Genomic DNA, 22,218 nt, shown 5'->3' with positions numbered 1-22,218 from the left:
AGGCCCTATTTCAAACGTACTTTATTCTATGAAATAGAAATACAAATTCAAACAAATTATTTTGCTTTTACAGTTAAAATGGCTTTCGAGTATACAAGTTATTCTCACTATGTTTTCTTCCGATAGATACACGAATCCAGCATGTTACAAGACAATTAACGCACTCGACTATGTCTTTTAAGCGGCGTTTTTCCTTACGGCGACGGATTTTTGCGGCGAGCGCATTAAATTCTAAACGTGCACTCTATCGCTTGGAAGCGGATTCGGCGACTTCCACGGGATCGTTTATCAGGAACGCGAAAGCCGCGGCGAATATGTAACGACGCGTATCTCGCGACTTTTTCGCGAGCTTTAGTGGCTGATCCAGGGCCATCGTATCGCGGCGTCAATCCGCCAGGAGCGCCAGTAATCATGACGGGCATTAGTGTTTGTGGACGATTGGGTAGCCGGAAACTGGCCGGAACGACTGGAAGCCGAGGCGCGAACGATTCACCGAACTGCCCTGACAATCGGGCTGTAACAATACATGGCCCGTGAAGTATCACCGACGCAGATTTTCCCGTCACAGCATCGATGACGGATGTTTCTGACGAACATCGTCGTTCCCACGGAAACCTCCAAGTCGGAAATTACGCGGAAAGCACGATCACTGGTGATTATCAAGGCACCAAGCTGCCGTCGCTTTTACCAGAGATTTAAAATTCTACGATTAGCTGGGCTAACACCTTCCCTAACAGGGAGTTAACTTTTCGGGAATTATCGCCCCATCTGGCGGCTTGGACTCGCGCGAATTCCGGTAATTACGCGTGTATCAGAAACTGTTCGCGGATTTATGGAGGTTACAGACAGTGAGTTTTCCATGCGTAATAACAATTTCGAGGAAGTTTGAGCTTTATAAGTCAGTTGATAATGCTTGAGTTACGGATATTAATTATATACCTTAATGAAACAGCTGTAGCATATGTGTTAGTAATTTGAATTGCAGAGGGTTGAATTGGGGGATGATTTCTTGTGTTACGTTGGATTTATACGTATTATTGAAGCAGAAGCAGTATATTTATTAATTTTTTAAAGTCACTGAGGAATTAAATTAGGGGATACTTTATTCTATCAATGTGTCACTATTTATAACTAAAATCTTGATCTTATAATTATAATTATTATCATCACTATTATAACTATCATTGCTGTTATAACTATAATCTTGCCCTAATATATATTTTTAAACAAGCAGCAGGTAGTACAAAGTCAGGCAATCTATATCAAAATTCCATTACGACTTAAACTTAGAATTAAAAATAATCGATAATATTACCCTCACTTAAAATCAAATAAGTCACTACTAAAAATCGATGCTAATGTAAAATAAAAATTTCATTAAAATTGTAATAAATTGTCGACACTCGTACCGAGACTGTTAAACAAATTAAAAGAACCACGAGTTAATGCTTCGAGGGAACGACGCCGTGCTTTTTATTCGAGATGGGATATTGGATCAAGACGGCGTATTCTCTGGGTTGCAGGGTGTTCGTCGATGAAACGTTAGCCACCAGTAGCCCATAGAATTTCCGGCATCGATCCCGGCCCGAAATCCTCGGTCTAACGATCCACGGGGACCGGATGTTCGAGCAGCGGCACAGAGATAACCGTGCCGCGGTAAATTCGCGGCGCACTTTCTGTTTTACAGCGACATTCATTAACCCGGCGGCGGGGGATAAAAAATGCAGCGGCCGCATAACCGGGCACAAAAGTGCTCGGCTTTGGTGGACAGTGACGCGACGAGGGGAAGGGGGGGGGGGAGGAGGAGTGGGAGGACGACGAGGAGGCGGGAAATCGGGATTGGAACGGAGACAGAGCTGGGGAAATGCGCAGGAAAACAAATCTAACAGCGGAATGAACGAGAACGGGGATCGCAGAGTGGTCGGAGAAAAGCGGGGAGGAAATGCAGGCAGGAAAATGCAGGGTGGGAAGTGCACCGAGAACGGGCAAACTGGCCTTTTAGGAGAAATTTCGGCTCGGATGACGCTGATGAACGCGCTAGGCGAACATTCTCGAGGACCTCTTTCAGAGGGAATAAGAATTTGGGAGTGCTAGTTCCGGAGTGTAGACGAATCCCCATGAATCTTTTCTGCAAGAAAGCTCAGTGAAAATTTCATCGGACGAGTGCAAGCTGCGCCTGCGACTGTGATTTCGACGAATCCAATTTTAATCGCAACCCAAAGTAAAGTTCGAACCTCGTGTTCGGTGTGCAATTTTGGTCGTAGTGCTTCACTGTGCTAATTCGTCACAAAAAGCTGACCGAAATGCAGCTACGAGATGTGCATGCAGTTGTGAAAAGCTGTTATGGTGTATAAATTGTATGCAACGGTTTACAGAAGCGTTTATATAGCGTTTAAAATGCAGTAATTTTTTTAAGACTGTATCGAGTGACTTGAATCACTTTTTAGATGATAGGGGGATTAACACACTAGACAATTGCTAAAATGCTCTTTTTAAATGTAGTAGCAAACTACATGAAATGGCAAAAGAAAATTAAATACCCTCGATTTTTAGCTATTTTATCTGTGCTTGTAAAAATAATTTTAATCACGATACAAGTTTTGCTAAAAATTTTAGTCAGAAGCATTTAGCAATATTCCCAAAATAATAAGACACAACAATGTCTGAAAATGAAGTAAAATTATCAGCACTGTTTCACTTTGACACAAACGCTTGCAATCTTTGCGCACATCATTTTCTCTCGGAGTGCGACAATTTAGGGGTGTAAGGCCAGATAAAATAAGTACCACCCCAGTCCACCGGTGTAGGTAACCCTCGAACGACCCTTCGGATACCTGTCCCTCTGTTATCACTTCTCCCGAATAACAGAGTCCGTTTCGGGCCACGTGACCCGTTAGAATCGCGATCGGTACTACTGTGCGAGGTAGCCGAGGGGGTTGGGAGCCGGGAACCGAGGGGTTAGAAGCGACGTCGGCCCGTAGTGTCTCCGCAGACAGCAACAACGCCGCCACGCAGCCTATCAGGCCGGGCTTCGCGCTCTCTTGCGCATCGTTTCCTCAACAACCCCCGACTGATTTTCCCGCGCAACCCCTTCGACTCGGCGGCCTCAGTTGCGCGCGTTCCAGGCTGCCAAAACGTTCTCCGGGGCACCGGAGGTGCCCGGAAACTACGACAGTACCTCGCCAAGGATCCCTCGACCCTGTTCCACCCCCTAACAGAACTCTCGCATTAATCAACCCTCCGCGAGGGGCTGATCGACGCGGTGTGTCCGAGTGCGGTGACTAGAGAACGCTAGCGGATTTCAAAATCAAAGCCCTGCTGCCACTGAGTGGAACACTCGAGTCGATGAATCGGTGCGGAGCTTCGCCAGGGGGTTGTTCCGGGGGTGGTAGATAACCGGCGCGGCCGGTTACTCGGGGTGCGATGGGTCACAGTGAATTCGAGACAAAGCCGAACGACAGCTTCGTCTGGTGGGCTGTGTTTTCTTGAGCCTCGTGGACTCTCTGTTCGTTTTCCCTCCCGCCCCCTTTCTCGCTCTCTTTTTCACTCCTTCTCTCTTTGACATTCCCAGAATTTTGGCAGGTTAAATGGCCCCTTTGTGAGGGTTTATGTGCGAGTAATTCTCGAGTGTCACGTTCTGTGAGAAACAGGCTGGAACGATGGATACTGTGCGAGCCAGTTCGTTTGATGATTGAAACCTGCAGGAGAGATCGAACGATCGCATAACGAATCGACGGAAAAAGCTCGCTGTTGCAACCGTTGCAACGCTTGCTGTGCTGACGTTCCGATAGCTTTCGGTTGTTCCGTGTCGTCCAGAGGACTGTTCACGGGCTGATCCGGCTGTCAAATAGGGGATCGAGCGGACGTGTTCTCTTTTTGCGCGACATTGTCATCGGTTAAGGTGAGCTTCTCGTTTGATTTTCCCCAGTTCTGGGAGAGGGTTGTTTTCAATCGACGCTTTTGTAGGTAATTTATATGATACGGGTACGGTTTCAGCTGGAATTTACTTTCTGCGGATTTCTACTAATTTTTAAATCATTCGGATACATGATACCGAGTGTTTCGTAATTCCAAATATGCAGTGCTCATTTTTTACGGTGTTGTAACATTTGTAGAAATTGTTTCGTAGTGAGAGATTATTTTTGCAAAAATGATTTTCAGAATTTCAAGTCGTTTTAGATTCTTCAAACATATGGCACCGAATTTTTGGTAACTGTAAATATGTAACGTTTCTTTTTGCGTTGTTACTTATTCATAGAAATATAAAAGTGTTACGTAATAACAGACTATGTTTTGGATAAAATGGTTTTTAGAATTTCAGGACTCTTTAGATTCTTCACCTCTCGAATGCAAAGAGCTGATATATAAGAATAAAATATAATAACAAAGCAATACATAACGATAAAAAATAATATATGACACAATATGCAATAATACAAAAATAAGATATAACATTAAAACAAAATTCTCAGAAACTCAAATTCGGTGGCATGGTTCTCGAGCATGCTTCGTCACACCGCGACACGTTTCTCCATTGTTTATTGAATCGCGCATAAAACACCAAAGAATACGTTTTACCAGTAATCCCAATTTCCGACGAGAAAAACGAATCAACAGTCCGCGGCGCGACAGCCAGACAATTTTCGGGAAAACAACGTTTCACGTTACGGGATCGTCTTATTCTTCCAGAGCGATGGTAGAAAAGGTCAGCAATCCGGTTTCCCCGTATTAACGGCGTGGGCGGTGCGACTTTTCAATTAAACCGGGAACGATAAATTCGCGTCGACAGGGTGAAAACGATACCGTGAGAGCGATCGAACTTGCTGGCCGTGCAAGAAATCCGAGAAATCGCGGTTGCTTCGGCACAGCGATGACGGCAGGGCTTTCTGTCCCTCGTCGATGTCCGGTCCCATTGGATTTTGATTACGTTTACCTGGCAGTAGTCGCTTCTAACTGACGTCCAACGGCGAGTTGCCAGAGCCGAGGGAGATGTAATCGAGTTCTGTAATTGCGACATGAATTAGCGAATTTTATCATAGGGTGTAATTGAGGCTTCGATCGTTTCTAAATGAATTGCGAAACTTCTGGCTTTTACATGCTGAATTAGTAACGAGCGATGTGAAGGAGAATTAATAATATTAATTGATTCAGTGATTTACTTGATTTGTAGACTTTATTTCGACTTTTCTGTCGCTCTTTCGTTAAATTCTGCAATAGCTCTATTCTTTTTATATTAGAACTACTAGTAATATATTTAATTATATATTGAATTATATTATCTAATATATATAACCTGTCGAATTTTTTCCTGTTCTCTACTTGGTTAATAACGATATATAATTTATAGAATGCCTCAGGCTTGTATAATCTAGTGATATCTCAATTCTTAGATAACAACTTAATTTTCATATACATCATATTGAATTATTAAACATTAGTGGACAACAGGATGTACTATATAGAATTGATTGGATCATTTTCATAGCTATTGGGCAATAATTGAAATTAATATAGTATCTACACGACTCGACGTATTATGACACATTTGCAAATTGCAAACTGAATTACTCTCGATACGATGAATAATAAAATGCTACTCCATATTGAACTATTATAATTCGACGATTTTCAACATTTTTTTCGTAGCAATATTCCACAATGTTTTTCGTATTACATACATATCAACGGGTGCACAGTATTGTGTACGTAGCGGCGTAAATAATAAAGTTGGCGCAATTAAAAAGATTGTAAGCAATTAAGTAAATAATAAAGGGTTCCCCGTTTTCCCCGTTGAATTAATAGCGCCATTTTCCCGGCTATTAGATAGCAAACGAGTTCAGCATATTTTCCGAAACAAATTGAAGAAGTTCTGCCCCTGCGCCGTTGAATTACTAACATTAAGTAATATTCATAAACTGTTCCCCGTTGCACGAAACCCTCGCATTCTCTTCGTTGTTAGGCAGTAAATAAGTTTCGCATATTTTCTAATTAAATCAAGCTACTTTAACCTTTCCGTTGCCGAGTTAACTAACAAACTGCCCCCCGTGCTCGGTTAATTCGAACATTTTCTTACCTGTCAGCTTGTAATCGAGCTTCGCATAATTTCTAAGCAAATTAGAGAATGCTAACCTCGCCGCTGCATGAATCGCGAAATCTAAAAATGAATCTAGAGTTGGCGCACAAGTCTATAAAAAAAACATCTTATCTTGTAGGATATATAGATTAATGCTAAAGGTCCTGGGGACCAAAAATAATTGCAATTTGCAAGAAAAATTCGCGCGCAACACGCGACACTCAGGGTTGTTCGCCGACCATAAGCTTCTGGACTACAGTTATGGTCGTTCGTAATTACTTATTAATTTGCTAGTCGGTTTTATATTTAAATATATTTAAAAATGTAACATTGTTAAATATCGGATAACGAAGTTTTCATAAACATGTCAGTAGAATTAATTGAGAAGCTGAAATAATGCTAGCTTTATGATGACTTTTGCAGTGTACTTATTATACATTACTGTACAATATATATACGATATATTATACATTATTATGTAATATGTATAATATATTATATATTATTGTACAATATATAAATACTATTAATCAACAAATATCGAGTCGATCGCATAAATTTATTTCGCTTTTTAAGAGTATTAAAAAAGCAAAAGGCCCGTCGCCAAAGTGTTAAAAAATCGCGCAAGTTCTACGAAATTTTTGGAGACGCTGGTTAATAAATAAAGCGTTCAGCCGAACTTCAGAAAATTAGGCTAACGACGTACCCTAAGCATTCCAAATAGAATCATCAAGGAACCCGCGATTCTCCGCAGTCAGTCATTAGTCGAGGCACAAAATCGGGGGCATTAGTTTTCATTCAAGCCTGCCAATTGTACAACGTTACATCCGCGCACTTACGTGTGCTTTTAACCATAAGGAGGATCGAGTCGGTGTGTCGCGACGACGACGACGACGATGACGATGACGACGCCTCGCGTCTCGACGAGCTGAGATCGTTTCAAAGCGAGGTCGTCATATTACCGGCTATCTGCCTCTTCGTTCCAGGGTGCTTGTAATAGATCGTCGAAATTCGAAGACACTCGTCGCTTAATCACGACCGCGGCCTTTGTGGCGATAATTGAGATTGCAAGAGAAAAGTGAAGTCGCCGTGTCGTAGAAATTCGACTAAAGCTAAATAGCTCACTGGTCGTTGCCGTAGTGGCCTCGGAATGCTTCTCCTATTCGCGCCATTAAAAGAAAAAAAAATAAAATTCGAAAAAATCATCCCTCTGCCCAAAAATGTCCCACTATTCGTTGCGAAAAGATTTTATAATTAGACTAGCTGTTATAGTTTAAAGTGTCGAAGCAGTTTTACAGCTTCGATAAGCATACGTAATATTTATTTATTTATATAAATAAACCTGTAATTCGATTTACAGCGGGCAAAGAAGTGGACGTACTAATTCGCTTTCAACGCGACCCCACGCGGCGTCGCGACAATGAACCGGAAAAGATAGCAACTAATTAAGTGCTCCCTGGTGGATCGTAATTATTATAGAAACTTGTTACGAGGTTTACGGATTTCACGGAGCTCCGTAATTCACTGTTCCCTTCGATTGTTCCGCAGGAACTTCTTTGACGAAGTAGGTTTACTTCTCCCGGCACGGACCCAATAACTTATATTGCATTACAGCCACGAGCAACCGGATTCGAGCACCAATCTACTTATGGAACCTTTGAAGATGCTCCCGAATAATGCCGTCGGCCAAAGATATGCAGGACCAGCAAGGTCAAGCATTCCAGCAGAGCCTGGCTTTCAATATATTGTAAATGGAGAGACGGGAAAGGCGGCTTTAATATTGAAAGCTCCATCCGGCGCGACGCGTCCAAGACGTGTCCGATAGAGCCGCAGGAATTGTTAGACGCTAATTCAAGGGTGGCTTCACCCTCTTAACCGTTTTAACTCGTTGCGGTGCTATTGTCTTCGCGGATATAATGAGACGAACCTTTTTTACTCTTGTAATATCATAGGAGGGAAGGATGGTTTCACCTAACTTTGCCGGCATAATAATAATTATTTAAGCACTGTGACCAAATTTTCATTTCTGAAAATTGTGCATTTTGGTGCACAGTTTTCTTTTTCATATATGAATTTTTCTTGTAACTGTGATTGTTTGATGTGGCTAATAGGTGAAATAGGAAACTGTGGACACATTAGAAGCATTGAAGAATATTTATAATACGTTTCCTGCTTATTATAATTATAGTGTTATAGTATTGTAACGTAGTAGTATAGTATAGCATAGCTTGGCATAGCATAATAGAATATAATATACAATATAACATAATGTAGTTTAGCATAGAATAGCATAGCATAGCATAGCATAGCACAGCATAGCATAGCATAGCATAGCATAGAATAGCATAGCATAGCATAGCATAACATAGTATAATATAATATAATATAGCATATTATTGCATAGAGTTGCATAGCATTGCACAGCATATCATAACATAGAGTTGTATAGCAAATCATAGTATAGATTTGCATAGCATATCATAGTATAGAATTGCATAGCATTGCATAGCATACCATAGTATAGTATACCATAGCATAAAATAGCATACTATAGTATAGTAAAGTATAATATACTATTATAATTACAATTACACAAATCAAAGAGGAAGACAGAAAATTTTAGCAAGATAAATACCCAAACCAAAGTAGAAGAATACTGTCAATTTCCGAGCATGCCGAGGTCCTCCAAATAAAGTATCCTTGAGCAGGAACGTCCTCGACGAAGATTCCGTAGTTTCGGAACTCCGCCAGCAATAAAGTATGTCGGGGGTGGGACGATTCATGGCGGTTATTATCATTGATCTCGCCGAAATGCACCGTGACACAGTGTTCCACAGAGTCGTGGAACTTGTTCAGACAGGATCAAGGAACGACTCTTCGTCGGCAGTTCGAGCAGCTGTCACGACGTACGCCCCTGGATTTGAATACGGTGCCCGCGAGGGCGCCGGAAATACCGAATTAAAAGAGTTATTCTGATCCTTCGAAAGCGTTCTCGCGTTTCGACAGGGAATACGGTCCCTGGCGACATTCTGACGAGAAACGAGCCTCTGGCTTCTTGGCCTTTCCTGTTAGGGTATTGCTTATCTCGAGCGAGGACCAACGCGCGAGAGGATCGCTGAAAAATCCTTCCTCCGATTCGACCAAAGGTCCATATTTATACAGCGCGACTTTTCAATCATTTCAGATTATTTTGTGGCCTGAAGCGATCGTCAAAGATAAATTCATCTAGATTGAAAGTGAAATTAACATTAAGGAGGCGATGAACTATTTCTTTTTATTAAGGAAGTACGTGGCTTTAAATTAACTTGTTTCGAAGAACGTCTATTAATTTTTTAGGTGACTAATATTTGATAGGTGTTACTATAGCATTCAGAGTACCCACGGTGACTCTCGTTAATATTCGACAATCTTTAAAAGGCAATAACTTTTTTCTAAACGGACTGCACGACTTGAATTATTTTTTACTGTAACTGGAATGCATTTTTTAAACCTTGCTATTACATGGAAAAAAAGAAAAAGAAAATCCCTCGTTTTTTAACTCTCTTATCTGAGTCTATCACGGAAATGAAAAAATTCAACGCCTACAATTTGACCTTGCACTGATCGATTCCGATAAAGATCACATTTGTTAACTGGATCCTCTACGAAATTCTGAAAGTTACGAATTTCGCGGCGCTCCGCGACAAGCGCAGCATTTTACGGTGAATGCGCTCGAACAATGGCGATGGCATGCGAAACGTGCTGCAACCTGCAATTTAACAATTCGCGAACGGTTGAAGCCCGCGAGTAAGCAACTGCGATATCCGAGGAAAATATTAATTGCGAAATTTCAACTAGCATCGTGGAATGCTTAGACGCAACAATCTAATTTACATACGAATTAATTGTTTGCCTAGAGAAACGAGAAGCTGATATCGTTCCGCCGCCCTCCTACAACGCCGCGTCCTCTCTTGCACCGCATAATGCAATAATAAATACAATACGTCCTTTCGTTCGAATAGGAATCGCACGGGCCGCGCACGGCGATGATTATTCAATGCTATTTCCTGCGGATGCGCGAATATTTGTTGAATTATTCTAGCGGCGCATTCATTCGTTCGTTATTCTTTCTTTGAATCTGTTGTTTCCGTGGAGGAATACGTGCCTGGCCGGACGAATACGCGAGCGGAAACAATGTCCTGACGCAGCTCCGACATATTTTTCTGTACGATACGCGCATTTCTGTCCGCCGTACTTTGTTGTACTTTCCTCTCGCTTTGTTCGAACAATTAGTCGCCGCCGAAGGCTTCCGTGACACTGATTTTCTAGAAATATTTCAGATATCTGTTTCTACAGTGGATCATCGAATCGTTTCGAGTACAGTATTATTAATTGCATACTTTCGGCGATAGCGATGGCATTGTTTTTTACGCGTTGCCAGACAAAAGTATTTTCCTTCGGACAGTTCTTTTCGCTACGCGTGGTTATTATTACAATCGATTAAAACAGTAAATCCTTAAATACGTGAATTTTAAGATAAAAAGACACGGGCCACTTTCAACGTAAGATATCTATAATAATAATTATAACGATAAGAAATTGATTCAATATCGTCGAATAAAACTCAACCCTTGTTTTCGTTTTCTTTCACCCTTAAATTTTAATTAGAAAATAATAAAATTCTATTTCGATTTTGAGGAAGCGTGTAACGTTAACGTTTCTTAGATTACATGTGAAATCATCTACGCGAGCCTGGCTTGTTATAAAGCGAAAGGTTGAATGACGGAAATAAAATTTCACCCGTTCATCCCTGGCTAGAACACTGACGCACGAGTCTCGTTCGTCCAGCGTCCAAGAGCAGGACGTCGCGTCAGAGAAACAGGGGTATAAATAGTTAATCAACAGTGAAAACGAGGGAAAGACCGCCGCGAGGGAGAGAGCCAATGTGTATTCCGTGGCTTTCAGCTATTAATGCATAAATCGGTGGAAGCTGCGCGACACGCGCTTGTCAAGCAAAGTTCTGAGACATCGCGCAAACAACGAGTCGATACGCTCGCGTCCGACAGGCTTTCACTCGATCAGCCGATCGGGCTTTGTCCGACTGTATTCTTCAGCTATTTGCACCTTTTATTCGCTGGTAATAACAGATCCGAACATTTTCTCGGAGGCCAGCGCGCGAAACTTATTTCCCATTTCTTCTATGGAAAAATTTCAGACTTTTAATTATCCCTCCGGCTAATTGTTCTATTCATCCTCGTGTGCGAACCCACTGGGACCTTTCTCGGCTGAGAATTACGGACGACCCGGGGACATTTTAATTTTTTAATACCTGCATAGAATTGCAGATTGAAAAATGTGAGGGCGAATTATTTACTCGAAGCCTCAGCTTTTTCATTTTGGAATTGAAAACGTTGTCGTTTACCTCTGCTGTGCAGTAATTAATTGAATACAGTGTTAAAGATGAATTATTGTAGAAGTGGACAGTATGTCAAAGGTATAAGCATATAAAGTAATGATAGTACAATATATAATATATTTCAATAAAATATATTATTGACAAAAGTATATATCATTATTATTTTTATATATTATAATATTATTATAATGAAGTAGACAGAGATTTAACTGGTTCTTTAATCTGATTTTATGAAATTAGACTTCTTGTTCCTTTCTTTTAACGACAGCACGATCTACAATGAAACAAAACGATCATGGAAAAATTATGCAGTTATGCAGCAATGATATGCTACACCCAGGAAGAAAAATGATCATAAACATTTATATTAAATATAGTATAAAATAAAAATCACTAATGACTATCACGTTAAATATAGTTTATATATACTGGCATCCTTCAGTACCGAGAAATAGAACCGTTAGTTCCCGAACGTTCTGAAAAGAGTCGGGGACAAAACGCGGTCTTTGTCGATCGATCTCGATTCGATTCGATTCATGACTTTCGAAAGCGACGCAGCGGCCCGATGGACCGAAACGCGTGTACGCGGGGTTAACGAATCGCAAGCCGGCGTTGCGATATAAAAGCATTTAGCCGGGGCTCAAAGACGCGGAGGGCCACAAACGCGAGTCGCCATAGAAAACCGATTTCCCGAATCGCGGGATTGATTCGAGCACCGGGGAACGGCCGGCGTTTTGTACGGGAAACGCGCGCAGGACTCCGTCGCCGATTCAAAGCCAATGGCAGGATAATCCTTGGAGTCGGGCGATGATATCGCTAACGCTCGCAAATATTCGGCCGTCGAGAGCACCGCGACGCCGTAGCGAGCCGACTTCGAGGAGCAAAGCGTCGTGAAATATTTCCGAGCGAGGCCACGCGGCTGAAATGTACTCGATACGAGCCGATAAATGTGATGAGAAACGATCCCCCAGAGATGGGATCGCCCCGTTGCAGCACCAGCCACCGTCGCCGCGACGTTTGATCGCGCGACGAGTTCTTCCAAACCGCAGCCGAACCCATTCGAAGCGTCTGAGCCGCGATTGGATGACTTCTTTCTCGTCGTCGCGACGGAACCAGGAATCTTTCCGGCCTCGTCGACGAATCCCGGCGACCAATAGGGTGGGCCATCCGCTGGTATCTTTTTAAAATTCTCATTATACAAGATCGTCAAATATATGACAATGCTTTTCGATCATTAAATGGTTAAAATTGTCGTTTAGTTAATCAAAATAATTAGAGAAGCATTTTTTAAGGTTTCGTTGCAGACTTTTTAATTATTAATTATTATCCCTATTGATTGAGAATTTAGGAAACAGTTTGTTAACCTTGGAATGACTCCGTGGGGTTGTCGGCGACCTTGCGACATTTTGAAATTGTTCGCAAACACGTGGATAAATACATATGTCATATCAACTCGTGAAGTAACATTTTGATTATTAAGATTTTCTTTTGAGAAGACTAAGGTTTTATCTATAAAAAGCTAAGACTACCGCTTGGTTATTAGAATTAATTAAAAACGCATCCGTCGAATATTCTGCTTTTTATTTAACCCATCATCGTTCCTGCTGATTGCGAATTTAGAAAACAATTTATTGGTCGTCGTCTAGTGGAATCCCTCTAACATCGCAAAAAAGTTTCGATTGCCTAGCCCAGTTCTACAAAAAGTCATTCCGTTTTAATAAAGGTGTACGAATATGTTCCATAACAGATTGTACGTGTCCGACTGGCCGGAAAGATTTTTTATTTGTTGCTATTTCGGGTGACAATTTTTCTCTCTACCAATCGCAATCTTTCACGCAATCGCAGTGTTTTTTTCGAACTTTAGTATTAATAGAGCTCGTTATTTACAGAAAAAGTTCATAAAAACTTCATAAAAACGTTCGACTCATGCTAAATATCAATGCTATTATTATTAATGTTATTATTATTAATACTGCTATTGTTAACACTATTACTATATATACTGTTATTTAAAATATTTAAAATCTGAGATATTTAAAACTTAAACATACGACATTCTATTGTCCCACCCTGTACAAAAATTAGAATGTTAATCACAGTTTCGTTGCATCCGCAACTTCAAATGCTTTTAATGCAAAATAACTCTTAAACCACCAATTTCTGAGGATTCGAAACTCTCGCCAATGAACCTCTATAATGAACGAAATGCCTGAAAACGTGCAGGGCAACGTCTCTGCCTCGAAAACGACGAGCTAGTCACGTCCGTATCCTAAATCTGACCTAAATTCGCGAATGTCTAACCGATGAGTCGGTAAAAAGAGAGTTTCCAAGAAGAGCGAGATGTATCAGAGGGATTGGAGGAATTTGTTGGATACACGAATCTGGTGCATCTACATTGGCCACGTGAAGAGAATTTAATTCAGCGCTGTCTAAGGGTAGCGCTCTGCGGACCACCCCCGCGCCGTTTTTAACCTCTTACGAACCATGCTTCACTATAGTGGTTTTCAGGGATGTCGTCTTATATTACGCCACATTCGGTTGTATTACAAATTATTAGATTTAAGATATGTGTATCATGTCTGCCAGAAAAATTATGATTTAATTATAAATTAATATCAACCCCTTTCGCTCGAAGCTATTTTGACTTTAAATCCAAGATGGATAAAATATTTCAATTTGACGTGATTTATTAGCGTAATTTATGCATTTGAAATTGATACTATATAACAACTCGTATAACAATCTTCCCTGGTGATTTAGAGTCACCATTCGAGAGCAAAGGGTTAATATTAATAATAATAAATCATAAGTAATGTGCAAGCAGAGAAACAGTCTCATAATTCAGTCACGTCTAAGAGGATAAAAAGAACAGTCGGAGTTCGCTGTGGAATAATGCCATCCACGAATAACTGGAACGGTTCTGGAGATGGCGAATTTCGGGATTTAACCTGGAGGGTGATTATTGCACTCGCCAGTGGACGCTTGGTGGACAAGATACAGCGACCTCGCGGAAGTGGGCTCCCTAGCACCTGTTGAGCAGAGGTCTAAGCAGCCCTTACTCGTTTTGCCGTCGCTGACTTCTACAGTAGTTCTGGTTAAACCATATCTTTCGTCAACCACTCTATTCGCGGACACAGTGGGGTGCAGTTGTCTCACATAAGCGTTTCTCTTAATAAGAGATGTACCGATGCTGCTCTGTTGAGATGAAAGATAAAAAAATAAAAATAAAGATAAAATTTTTGAATTATAAATGAAGTATATAAATATTATATGTAAATATGATAAGTATAAATCATAACTATATACATTATAATTATGATTGGGAATTGATAGCTATAGAAGTACATATGAATATAGGAACTATATCTTTATAATTAATTCATAATTATGCAAGTATGGAAACATAAAAATTATAAATTGATAGCGATGGAAATATAGAAGTACAGAAATCAGAAATTGATAATTACAAATGTATGGAGCTACAGAAATTGAAATTACAAAAGTATGAAAGTATGGTAATTAATTTAAATAGCAGTGTACCCATACTATTTTAACAACTATGAATGGTGCTTTCTTCTGAACTATTTCGGTTCTGGAAGCAACGCAGACACAACCTAGACCTAATCCAATTCATTGAGCGAGCTTGGCTCGATGCCAAAACTAAGATTACGAGGAAACGAGAAATGATTGAAGCTGAAGGAACTCATTTTTTCGAAAATGCATCCTTAAACAATTTTTTTTAAAACACAAATTATGTCCTATTTAAAAGAAACCAAAATCATTTACCATAATTATATGTCTTGACCTATATAATACTATATAATTTTATCCTCATTTTAAAACAGTAACTTCAGAAATCCGGATTAAGAATATGTAACATTAATAATAATATTAATAATATACAATGCATATCAAATTGAATTTTGTGACTCGTTCAGCAGTCTCACACTTTCAACAGCTATTACAACAAATATAAATATAAATATAAAAATTATTTTTAAATGCGATACAATTTTTAATAGTGCCTTAGAGTCACCCTTCGAGTGCAAAGGGTTAGAAATAATGGTATTAGTTCGTACAGACTGAGAGGACAGGTATTTTCCAAGACGCCTAACCTCGATCATTTTTCTACATCCATGAAAACGCGTTTCACCGAGTAATCGTATTCTATCGTAGTCTTATAAATCGCCGCGTCACTTCATAATCGTTTAAAAAGGGGTAGTAAGCACAATGGGCAGCAATTGTCGATTGTTGGTGAACAGAGAGAATTTCCTGAAAATCGTTCAACGCCGAGGCATATGTGTACAGCACATTGTGTGGAATTCAATCGGCGGGGCGGTGGTTACAATACACGGCAATTATCTGTATCGAAATTAAAACAGTGATTTAACGGCAAGTTGTTCATTTCGCGAATTTCAATTTCGCCAGAGCGTCGGAGAAGGGGAGGGGGGGGGGGGGGTCGCGGGCTGGCTGATCAATTAGCGTCACATTCGGTTATTTTGGAGTGCGGAAGCGAGGTTACAAAACGCGCCCACAGCCACGGGGAAAATTAATATCGCGGGTTGAAGTGCATGTCGACCTACTTAGCGGGTTTCCGTAATTGGAGACTTTTGGCCACCGCGGTCGAGAAGGGAAAGAAAAGAATGCAGCTGCTCGCTGAGTATTAGGGAATTCCCAGAGAGATTCTTAAAACCTCGACTCGCCCCTTTAGTTCTCTCTATATTTCATCAAATATTTCCACGATTATCACGCGCTTTCTATGATTTAGCATAACTGTTTCGTAGATTCAAATGTAACAGAATCGGCTGTAAAATCGTCGAGTTGTAACTCGTTATTATACTGACGATCTTCATGCATTTCCGGCTCATGGAACCCTTCGAAATATCAAGAAGCATTTTATATCAATTATTAATATCCTTATTTGCTTTTATGGACACCTTATTTTATATTATTTTTACAAAAATCTTATTTCGTTCGTGTCATTTCTTTTTTTATAATTGTATACAGTCTTGTTTTATCTTTTTGGTATTTTATTTCGTTTTTGTAAAATCTTTTTCTTTATTTCATAGAACTCTTACGCTCAATTTTATTTTATTTTCAGCATAAGAGCATTTAATGTCAATGAAATTGTAGCCACGAGCTTACGCGAAAATTTTGGAACAACGATAATTAATCCTGATCTGCAACGTGTAATTGTTTACATGAATAAATAAACTGCGCGATAATGATTACAACGACGCGTCTATTATTCGTTTGTTAACGATATCGCCAATATCATGTTCGCTTTAGCGAATTCGATTTATTAAAATCAATAATTAGATGCAATAATGTAGATTAATTATTGTACTGTTTTGGTTGTTGTTACTCTTTCCGTTGCTTCCCGCAAGCGTCCGAATTGATCAAATTTAATCGTGTAAACGCTGCGAAACGGAGTATTACAAAATCGGACGATAGATGGAAGATTGCCTTACGCCATTATCGAGACACAAGAATGGGAATAATTAATCACGGCGGAAAGGATCATGTTCCATTAAAGTATGGTCCTCGGAGTACAGGAAACATAAAATATCGTGCAGCGGCGGACGGTTTTACTGCCGCAATTAAACAATGATTTACTCGCGTGTTATTTATTGCTGAACCATTTACGCTTTTACATCAACCATACTTTTAAATATAAGTATCGTTTCCCGCAAAACAGGATATAATTATTAATGCAATTCTTTAGAAAATTGATGAAATTTGTGGAATCTAATAATCTATAAAATTGTGTAAAGGATAATAGTAATTAATAGTAATAATTTTTAATCGTGTACAGATTATAATCTGACGAATATATCAGGCTATAGCATATTCTTCAAGAGATACATTTACATTTACAAATATATTTTATTATAGTTTTATAAATTGCTGTATTAAATTACCAACACTATAAAATATTAATAGATATAACAGTACCAATTTTACCTCTGTATGAGGTAATTAGTAAGTGTGACTAATTTTGCTTACGATTTATGTTAAAATTGAATACAAGGTGCCATTAATTTAGGAAGGGAGAAATGGAGATAATTATTAAAAAATAGCAGCAGTTTCTGCAATAGAAAAATTTCCAGCGGTCTCTGAAAATTTTGAATGATTAAACCACGATGTGCGAGTGAGCTGGTCAATCATAAATTAGTCATGATTCGAAAACACGGAAACTGGAGCAGTTGTCAGTGATATAACCGCACAAGTGGTCAGCCAGCGTGTGTACGCTGGTTGACGCGCTGAAAATGTAATTTGATATCAACAACAGTGGCGTTATGCGGTAGGGACACCGATTGCTATTCCATTTCCAGGCTCTATGATCTTCATTTCATTTATCGTAGTATCTTTGACATTAAAAATGTCTCCTGCATGCGAGACAATCGAGTTTTGTATCTGTCTCTGCAAAAATTCGATTCTTCTATATATTTAATATAATTTATATTTTTCCTTTTATATTCGGATCTTCTATATATTTAAATTTTAATCAGGCTGATAATGTTAAACGAGATTCACTTTTATAGATTGTTTAGGATACCTTCTCGCATTATACAATAGTCTATTATACTCCTAAAAGTACCATCCTATTTTCGCTTATTATTTCTTCGATAATTTATTTGCTCAATTAGTAATTAGTCTTAACGACGTTCCACGCCCAATATACATGCATTGCTGGCTCAAATTTCGGCGCAATCATACGTGTCTCTGCATTCTAGTTCAATGCACCACCTATATTACATTCGCGATGATTCTCATTTTCGAACGTCATTGCACTAAAATTCGAAGGAAAGAAAAATTTGCTTGGTCAAGTGGAATATTATTAACTGCGACAAGAAAGATTTTTTTAAGCTGTACGTTCTCTCGCATCTGAGAGGTCTGCACAGAAATATGCATAAAAATTCGCGGTCTAATTAGAGGAATATCAATTTGGTTGGGATATTACACGATAATACAATATAGAACGGAGCACTGCGAAACAATGAATGGGCCGCGAAGTATCGGCAATTGTTTGCCGACCAAAATCCTCTCGAGTCCGGTTTAAGCGGCGCATTATGCAACTAATTAACGTTCTAACGAATTAATGAATCGACAGTTTCGCGGAGCGGTGAGTTTCGCGGTCCCGCGGTCCATGCGCCGATCCGATCGTGACATAACCCCGGGACCGAAAAATTTTAATTAAAGCGGCAAAGTAGATTTCTGCGGCGGAGGCTGGGACGGCCTTCATCGCGGCCGGCAACTCAGCCGTGAAGACGGAAAAAATCAATAAATATCTCGGACGTGCACGCGTCGACCACGCGGCCGTGTGGACCGATTGTGCTCGCAATTTTCACCGGAATTTCTGCGGTAGCCTCGGAGACGGACAATGGCAAAGAGAATGGGAAGATGGCAACTGAGAGCATGGAAATCAATATGGAGATCCACCTCGCGACGAATCGCCGTGAATCCCGTCGAAATTTCTCTGTCTTTCTTCCTAGGAACAATTTGGTAACGCTTTTTGTTTAAAAGAAACGATCCTTGCAATTTTCAGACATAACCATTTCAATTTCAATTTCGTATTTTCTATTTTATTTGGATAAGCCGTAAATAGGGTAACCTTTGTATTTCTGAAATTCTATCTATTATAATTTTATATAGAATTTAATATCCTATAATTTATTATATTATAGATTAATAATTATAACTATATTATATTTTATAATGATAACTATATTCATGTATTATTTAATACTTGATTCAATGAATTTCAAAGTAATATTTCTTTCGTTTTCTTTTACTATCGCGAAATAATAATAACTTCGTCAATAGTAAAACTATTTCTATCTATTTTATAATATTTTATTCACGACTGCATTAGATCTGCGTTCAAGGTTATTAATCGATCCGACGGGAATTCGTTGTGCGAATGAATGGAAGAAGTATGAATTTTTAGCAAGATTCATGGGGTCGATGTTTTTGTGTATTCGATTTACCACCGTTTTTCGGGAATATATTTTTAGTGTATTGTTATTTTTTCCTGTCGATAAAGTATCGCTTTTATAGAGACCGGTGTGTTATTGTTGGCAAAAGAGTTGCTCGTTTCAATTCACCCGGTTTCATTTTTGTCGTAGCCACGGGATCGACAAAATGGCTATGTCAATGGCTACGTTTTAAAGGAGGTTTGCATAGCAATTCAAATTCTGCCCCTTTTGAAAATGTTTTGATTCCGGAGTTTTGATTACTTTTCACCGTTGAACAGTTCCGCGGGGAATCGAATTGAAACTTTCATCATTGGTTTCCATTAATCGACTCGTTTCGACTGCGCGCCGCACTCTGTACAGGGTGGGACGGTCTTGATTATGAAATTTCTGCAATTTTTAAATTCTCCCGGTCGCAGGAAATATTTCATCGACCGGAACAGAAGCGAATAAGGCTGGTTACCCGTTGAAACGTCGAAAATGTTCGAACGATGTCTGCGATCTGCGCAATCTTGTTACTTTTCCTCTTATAAACGCGTTGGCTGTACTTTTTTTTATCACACACGCTGTATATTCTTACGCGCGAACGTCGAGAATAACACAGGCACGCGGATTTCGTAGCATTTTACACCGTTAGTTTTAACTTCTGTTGGACGCTATTGATATACTATAATTATTAAATATCACTAAAAAGTTTTAAATTAACCCCTTGCCGTATTTTGACGAGTCCGGATCGTCATAAAAGTTTCTATTAATATCATGTTAAATGTAAATGTAAATGTTATTCCGTTCTTCTAAACCAGAATAAAATTCTGTCCTCTTGCCATTGGCATTTTAACCATTTAAGTAAATGTAGATAAACGCGATAAATATTTTCCCTTTTCCTTCTAAAAAACCATTATAGTAGAGAAAGTGCTCGTCCTTGTGATTATGAAGAAAATAGTACGGCAAGGGCTTAATAGCATGTGGCAATACAATGTACAATACAAAATTGCTATCCAACTTCTGGAACTGCTAAAACATATCTTCCAGTTTGATAAATACATTTTAACGATATCGTTTATAGATATTCCATGACATTGTTTTTAATGTTTATAATCATCAAAGCGATTAGTTCAAACATTATTTCACAGTCTTATCATTTCATGGATTTATAGGAAAATTGAGTGGTTGCAATTTGAGATAGTAAAAGCACGACGCCGGGCTTCTGGTCGTAGCTCAGAATTGAAAATGCTTGTTCGATAATCGCCCCGCGCCACTGTACGCGACTACCACGCCCGCGTAGCTACTTCTCGCGGGATCTGGCCGCAAACTATGCGAAAAACGCAGCGTCGACCGCGTACAAACGATCCTGCATCCGAAACAGATCGGATGACACGTGGGAAACCGAATCCCTCCGGCGACCGACTAAAAATTTACCGGGGCGGCTCGAGTCACGCGCGATAATGCGCCGGTTAATTCGATGACACGGTCTCTCAGGTGAAGCGGTTTCACCCCGGAATGGGTATCATCCATCGATCATGGGCGGAGTACTTCCAATCAGCGGCCGGAGTTGATCCACAGGAGATTCGGCATTAATGAAATAGCTGGGCGGGGATTCAATTGTGCAACGCTCGCCTATAAATGAATTCTAATTAAAAGTGGCCACGTCCTCTTCGGTCGTTTTCATCCCCCTGGTTCGCCACCCTCTTGTTCGCCACGAGCCGAGTTTCGGTTTCTCGGCCGCTGGCGTTATTTACACCCGAAACAGTCGGTCTTTCGAGTGAACACGTGTTTACGTCAGCGTCCGTTCTTGGGAAAAGGGGTTGGAAAGGGGTAAGATAGCCGAGGAGGGTGATCGATTACGTTAAGATGGACCAGCTGGGATCCCCGTCGCTGTTAATAGCTCTGTCAGGGGAGATTGTAAGAGTATCGTGCTTCCGCGGCGCGACAAATTGTTTGGAAATTCGCTGGAAATGATAGCAGCTGATGCACCGGAAACATTTCCACTGCAGAGCGTCCTGGGAATGCACGATGGGCCACACTGACCAAGTTCTGTAAAAATCATATAAGCAATATCATTCTAAACGAATGCATCAATAAACAGCACTTTTGATTGATGCATTCGTTTAGAATGATATTGCTTATATGCGACTGTATCTTGGACGAAATGTTTGTACTATGTGATTTATTAAATTTTTCTGAACTTTGGAATATAATACATCACAAATATAATATTTTTGTCATAGATAATTGTGGAAATGGTTTGAAACTAACATTACCTTATTAAATTTTATATTGTAATTATTCAATTCTAATTCTAATTGTCATTCTATTCTAATATATTATTGTATATAATATAATATAATTATGTGCTATAATTATATTCTGATTACATTATTGTATGAGAAACTTCCTTTCTTCCTAAAACATAAGTTGAAAGTAATACTTCTGCAAGTAATGTCAAAATTATATACTGATTACCAAAAGCAAAACGTAATTAATCAACAATTCGCCGTCAGTGCCGAATGATTTCTATCGACAAAACTTTTTACCTTCTCTTTTATAATGTCCAAGGTACAGTTTGGTTAAAATGTGACCTAAAGTCGCTTTCCCGCTATTAATTGTGTCTATCTTTTTGAGCGAGGAAACGAAATTGCGACGTTATTTAAAAGCAGGCGATTTTTCCATCGCAAACAGACGTTGAATCAGTTTTTCCGCGTCGAGAAATTAACATCGGACGTTCAACAAGCTACGCTCTAGTCTTCAGGGCGCTCGTTTATAGTGAACACCGA

The 22,218-nt window shown here is 39.6% G+C and overlaps 1 protein-coding gene across 1 annotated transcript in view; it reads right to left on the bottom strand.

The window, feature by feature from the left end:
- The window catches only part of LOC144470036 (uncharacterized), a 63,966-nt gene that overhangs the window by 23,477 nt on the left and 18,271 nt on the right, over nucleotides 1-22,218 (bottom strand). The window contains exon 2 of the mRNA XM_078180815.1: nucleotides 14,417-14,663. Coding sequence (XP_078036941.1) covers nucleotides 14,417-14,663 — 247 coding nt within the window. The remainder of the gene's footprint in view (nucleotides 1-14,416; nucleotides 14,664-22,218) is intronic.

This window comes from Augochlora pura, chromosome 5, assembly GCF_028453695.1.
Source record: "Augochlora pura isolate Apur16 chromosome 5, APUR_v2.2.1, whole genome shotgun sequence".
Lineage (NCBI taxonomy): Eukaryota > Metazoa > Arthropoda > Insecta > Hymenoptera > Halictidae > Augochlora > Augochlora pura.
Note: the sequence above shows the minus strand (reverse complement) of the source record. Positions and strands in the feature narration are given on the sequence as shown.